This window comes from Trypanosoma rangeli (assembly GCF_003719475.1).
Source record: "Trypanosoma rangeli strain AM80 chromosome Unknown Tra_15.4_contig_00613, whole genome shotgun sequence".
NCBI lineage: Eukaryota > Euglenozoa > Kinetoplastea > Trypanosomatida > Trypanosomatidae > Trypanosoma > Trypanosoma rangeli.
In genome coordinates this window covers 1,073-6,905 of record NW_021706355.1, presented here as the reverse complement: position 1 = coordinate 6,905, position 5,833 = coordinate 1,073, and the positions used below count along the sequence as shown (strand labels likewise).

The 5,833-nt window shown below is 55.4% G+C and overlaps 2 protein-coding genes across 2 annotated transcripts, besides 8 other annotated features; both read right to left on the bottom strand.

Annotated features, from left to right (window-relative positions):
* Positions 1-24: a microsatellite.
* An 86-nt stretch (positions 25-110) lies between these two features.
* Positions 111-135: a microsatellite.
* A 76-nt stretch (positions 136-211) lies between these two features.
* Positions 212-241: a microsatellite.
* Positions 242-697: 456 nt separating this feature from the next.
* Positions 698-724: a microsatellite.
* Positions 725-1,185: 461 nt separating this feature from the next.
* On the bottom strand, positions 1,186-2,271 carry TraAM80_09555 (uncharacterized protein; the record flags this gene model as incomplete). Its single annotated transcript, XM_029386232.1, has 1 exon — positions 1,186-2,271. The coding sequence occupies one exon, from the start codon at positions 2,269-2,271 to the stop codon at positions 1,186-1,188; it is 1,086 nt and encodes a 361-aa protein (XP_029233932.1).
* Positions 2,272-2,327: 56 nt separating this feature from the next.
* Positions 2,328-2,367: a microsatellite.
* Positions 2,368-2,811: 444 nt separating this feature from the next.
* Positions 2,812-4,893, bottom strand: TraAM80_09554 (2,3-bisphosphoglycerate-independent phosphoglycerate mutase-like; the record flags this gene model as incomplete). Its single annotated transcript, XM_029386231.1, has 1 exon — positions 2,812-4,893. The coding sequence occupies one exon, from the start codon at positions 4,891-4,893 to the stop codon at positions 2,812-2,814; it is 2,082 nt and encodes a 693-aa protein (XP_029233931.1).
* Positions 4,894-5,140: 247 nt separating this feature from the next.
* Positions 5,141-5,188: a microsatellite.
* A 181-nt stretch (positions 5,189-5,369) lies between these two features.
* Positions 5,370-5,425: a microsatellite.
* A 5-nt stretch (positions 5,426-5,430) lies between these two features.
* Positions 5,431-5,499: a microsatellite.
* Positions 5,500-5,833: the final 334 nt, after the last annotated feature.

Below are 5,833 nucleotides of genomic sequence, written 5' to 3'. Positions count from 1 at the left end.
ATATATATATATATATATATATATGGCTCTACCTGTACGTACCCAACCGCCGACGCACAACGGTATAAACATAAAACAAGAAGAGGGGCTGAAGAGAAATATTCATTCGGCACACACACACACACAGACACACACGAACGGCATTTTAGCAGAAAATAAAACTGGGTATAAAACAGACTTGATTTTGGGTGTGAACAGCGTCTTCTCTTTAGGTGGGTGGGTGGGTGGGTGGGTGGGTGGGGACGTATGTGTGCCGTCCCCACGTTCGCGTTGACGGTGACGTCGGCGCAACACAACGCACGGAACATGGCTGCAGAGACAGTGCGCAGTGCCGCACGCACGCGCGGTAGGCAGCGTCCGCCCACGTGCCTGCGTATTTGTGCCTCCTGCCCCCTCGCGCCCAGACGCATGCGCCGTAATGCGGGAACGACGGCAGGAGCGAAAGGGCCTGGGGAGGCAGCAACACAAGCAGAAACAATAGGCACACACACACGCAGAGTATACATACATGCAGACACATACATAACAGAAGAAAGGCAGCCACGGTAAAACTAAAATAGACGCTGGAGACGGTAAAATACCAAAAACCAAAGAGTGAAGCGCCTTTCTTCTTTTTTTTTTTTTGGGCACCAAACTGACGCAGCAAAAAAAAAGTACAATAAAAACTAAAAAAAGACGTTGTTTCCTCATTAGAGACAAAAAAGCGAAAAAAAAAAAAAAAAAACACGTGCCCAGCGGCGTGTGAGCGGGTTGGAGATTACTAAGTGAGGCTCACCTCCCCGTCTCTCCAACATCTCTCACACGCCTCAGCTCACTGCGGCGGCGCAGGGAGGTCAAACATTGTTGTTGTTGTTGCCTTTTGTGTATTTTTGTAAAGTGAGGAAAACTTCAGGGAGGGAAGGAGGGAACACACGTCGAAAAGATACCGCAATAAAAAATCGAGAGGGAAAACACACAAGAAAAAAAAAAGAGTTTAAAACTGAAAATAATGACACACTCTATTGAAGAAAAGATGAAGGGAGTAAGTGCGAAAAAGAAACAAAAGTAAAAAAGAGGAAAAAAAGGCACTTGAAGGGGGCTGATTCAACTGCACATGCTTCCACCAGCGGATCCTCCGTGTAGCTGCCCACTCCGCCTGCAAGACTCTCATCTCCTCTCGCTGCGCCCAGGCAGCAACGACGGCAACTATTGGGGAGAACCCTTGACATCCCTTATCGTGGAAGTCGTGGTGGTGGTGGTGGTGGTGATTTCACACCCCGTTGAGAGTAAATGGAGTCTGGCGGCATGGGGAGGGCACAACTTCGGCGGGTTGTTGAGTCGCAGTTTCTGCAGCGATCCACTTTGAGGGGGGGGGGCTCCGTTGCTGCAAAATTGGGCGCCCACATCACGGCAGCGTCGGTCATGGTGAGGAGCGGAGGGCGGTTGTCTAATGCGCTCAGCCACTGGAAGGATGCGCTGACGAGGCGGCGTGGTGTGATCGCTCCCGCCACAGACTGGCTCCAAGAGAACTGCGTTGGTGCTGCCGTGCTCACGGTCGCCTGATCTTTTTGCTGGGATCTCCGAGAAAGTCACATGGCCTCCTGTGCTCAGTGAAGGCGGAAGTGAGAGATCTGGCATGCTGCAGCTGCTGCTGTTTCCGTTAACCGCAGGATGCACAAAGCCACGCCCAAGTGATGCAAGCAACAGTGTTGGTGATTGCTGGTGATAGCACGGTGTCTGTTGTGTTCCAAACCTGGGGGAGTAGCCGCAATGGCCTTCGGGGGTCATCGCCGCTGTTGCCGGCACCATCATCATAAACCCACCACCGCTTAGCCGTGACGCAGAGGTTTCGCCTGGCATCGATGATCTGTCAGTACGTGGCGCGCTTGAAAAGACCTCCCACCTAGGTTTGCTGTGGCGCCCTGCGCTGGGGGTGACCTGCGGTGACAGTCGCACCGCGGGCCTCATCAATGGAGGTTCCTCCTCTCCTCCACACTGCTGCGTAGTCGCATTGGCGGCGCTGCCACCAGACGCCATTGGTCTGCTCCCCTGTTGTGAACGCCCCTTGAAGAACATGAGAAGTTCCTCCTGCTCCATGTCCGTCGGCGTGCTGTCTCCCCGCGCGGCATCCACTTCTCGCAGCCAGTGAACAATACTACCCCCACTCTTCGTGCACAGCGTTGTCTGAGATCCAGAACGCCTGTGCGAGGTATCGTCGTCGGGGTCAGCACTGCGGCTTTGCTCTGCCAGTGAGACGCTGATGTCGGCCGCCGTGTTGCCTGTCGCTCGCATTGATCAACGCCGCCAGAGGTAAACGGAGAAAAACACACACACAATCGCAGAAGGGAAGGGAGTTGGTAAGTGAGTGAGTGAGTGAGTGATTGAGTGCTGCCCGCAAAATATACACTTTGCGAGGCAAGGCAAGCAACTACTTTTTGTTTGTCTGTTTGTTTTCTGGTGTTCTCTAAGAAAGTGCAGAGCGACAGCGGCGCCTGCGTGATGATGCGGCCGCGGGAACTCGTATGCTTTCAGCCCGCCTCCACACACACCCTCTTTCCTTGTGGTGTGCCGCAGGTTGTGTCAGCGTCTCACTCCCTCCCCACACAAGTGTTCCACGTGTGCGTACTTATCTATATACCTGGGGCCAGGCAGAGAGAAGAGGCAGAGACGAGGGGATAAAGCGCGGCGTGAAGCAAGTCATCGCCCAAAAGCAGGTATGCATCTTAAACACAAACAGACATACATTGCGAGAGAGAGAAGAAAAAAAAAAAAAGGAAAGACCTCCGTTCCATGTTGTCACGGTACTCCTCATCGCCGCACCGTATGTTACCGTTACTTATCCCCAACGTTATGGCTCTCGCGCGGTGGAAGGTGGTGGTACCAGTGATGGGCACGCTTCACAACGCCCAGCAGCTCCTCACCTCGAAACCGCCCAAGTGCCCCATATCTGCTCTCCACCTCGCTGTAATGTTCCACACCATCGTGGAACCCGCTCCCTTTCGTCGACACACAGACAGGAACAGGCTCACAGCTGTGATCTCCTATTGAGATGGGTGTGGAATGATCCGCAAGCACCGCCACCGTGCTGCCGTCTGGCAGGGCAGTCCACAGTCGCTGGAGGGCCTCACCACATCGTTGCAGCATCATAAGCTTCTTCTCAAGACTCCTGTCGTGGCCGGAGTCGTCGACGCCCTTGACGTGAATGACACCAAACACGCTACGGGCTGCTCCTTCCCCCCGTGTAGCCCTGTCCGCGGCATCTAGCAGCCCGAGTTCCCGGAGTGCCGCGTCCACCTTTGCGTTGACGTTTGTGTGGTAATCGCCTGTTGCCCCCTCCGCGTTCACCGGTTTCAGGCCACAGCAGATCCCCAAACCTTTGATGATGCAGGTAGGGGCAACAATAAAGCCAACGAGACCATGACGCACGGCAAATGGCGGTACCCATCCCTTACTTGCGGCCCCACGCAGAAGCACCACGTTGGCGACCCTCTTCCCTTCCTTACTCCGGGCCTCATTGATTGGGTGTTGGCAAAGCATCTCCGTAATTCGTCGCGATACTGCGTTCACCACGCGACTCGTGTAGAGGGCGGCTTTGTACTCCGCGTGCTCGAGCGGCACAGTGGGCTTGCAGTGCAGCAGTGGACGATTGTCTGCCAGAGGGTCTGTGCCTGTGATGCGGTACGAGAGCCCCTTTCCGGTGATAGCGACGCCGCAGCGGTGCTCCGTGCCGTACTGGACCTTCAACGTGTGCGCTGTTTCGAATGGGCCCGAATCATCTCCTGCGATCACAGTCCCGTCGAGGTACTTGCTTAGGAAGGGGCCTTCCCGCGTGAACTCGCGATCACAGCGGCGGTGCGTGACAACCCCAGTGGACACATCAAGAACAGAGAAGTTGCTCTTGAAGGCGATGTCGGTATCGTCCAAGGCCATACCCGCCCCAAGAGCCTCGTATGCGCCGCGTCCCCTGTAGTACTGCGTCGGCGGGTACCCAAAGAGGGCCAGGTGGGCGGTGTCACTGCCGCAGCTCACTCCCGCCTCAAACACGTCCATTAGCCCACTCACCCCGTGTTTTGCGACCACGTTAATGCCGGGGGAGACATACTGCTCAGTGTTGCATAGCGGGGTCGCCGGTGCCTCATCCGCAACCCTCCGTGGGGGCACACCAGCCACCACCTCCAGCGGTGTGCGATGTCCGAGCTCCGCGTACGTGGCGTCCCCCACGCCATCGATGATAAAGAGCACAATGGGCTTAGGATGCAGAGGCACCCCACACCCCACGTCAAACGGACATTCAGTCACCCTTTGAAGGGCGTCCCGCATTTCCACCGCGTAACGCAGGTGGGCAGGAAAACCGGCAAAACGTGCGCCGTACAGACGCAGGCACTCCGCCGCGGAAAACCGTCGCAGGAGCCTGGTGCTGCTTGCCGGAGTGGGGCTGTTCCAGTCAGGCGGGTAGTTCTTCTTACGGAAGTACACGAGCGCCTTCACCGTCTCCCCGTCACCAATGCAAAGTGCCTTCGCAGCCACCTGCACGTTGTCCAACAACGCCACGTCGACCTCACTGGTGGCGTACACGCCGTCGGCCACGTCCTCCAGGACGTCCAGGCAGCGCTTCAGGGCCGGCGTCACCAAAAACAACTCCCCCTCCACAAAATGAGGCGTCATCCCGCTACCGTCATCGTTTACCGCGTCGCTGTCGTCGTCCTTCATGGGCATGTCGAGCAGGCAAGGCGAGCACCCGCCAAAGTCAGGCAGCAGATTGACAAAGAGCGGGTACCGCTGCCGGGTCCGCGCTGTAGCGATAAAACACGCGTGATCGGAGTCTGCCAGCCACCACGCGTAGTTGTTCTCCCCGCGCTGAAGCGTGCCGTACACGAACAGCAGCACAGACGGCCTCTCCGCGCCCGAAGACATCAAACACAACGACACCTGCTTCTCTACACCCAGACATGCAGCAAGAAAATCAGAAAAACGGAGAAGGTACACTGCCCGTGCCCGGTCATTGCAAACTCAAACGAAAAACGGGGGTGGCACGCACACACACGAAACAAACGAGCCTCACCCAAGTCGTTATATCAAACCACCAAAAACAAAACAAAAAACATTCGGACAAACCAACATACATCGAAGATACGCGTCACCATAAAGGCACACGCAAGAGAAACAAGACATAAATCAACAACAAAACCAAGCCAATCCAACAAATACATCTCGGTAACCACCTCCTACTGCGCCACGGACACGCTGCAAATACTACGCGGCAGGCATTACAAACAAAACGTCCGACCGCCCGCACACACAAATACATATACGCCAGTTCTGCGTCATACTCACGCGAAAGTCTCAGCATACCCGTCAACGTCCTACAAAAGCGGCTTGCCCACCAACATTACATATTTATATATATATACATACACACATACATATATATGTATGTATGTATGTAGCTACAAAAAAAAAAAAAAAACGAACTATCACTCAAACTCAATAAAACGAAAACAAAAATAAAATAAAAAAAAACATTTATTCCCACAACTCCGCGGCTGCCCTTCGACGCTCATCCATCAAGTTCCTCATCGCTTCCTCCCTGCGTGCCCTCGACTCCTCACGACTCCGCTTGGCAAGTTTCTGCCCGCCGCCGCTCCTCCTCCTCGCGCTCCTTCTGCAGGGCCCGAAGCTCCTCCTCCGCCTGCCGTTTCACCTCCTCGGCCTCCTTTGCCCGCCGCTCCCGCTCCTGCTCCACCCACTTGGAGCCTTCTTCCTTCTCAGCCTTCACCTTCTCCGCGAGGGCCTTCCTCCTCTCCTCATCGGCACTGCGGGCTTCCAACAGCAGCCTCTCGGTCTCCGCGCGCAA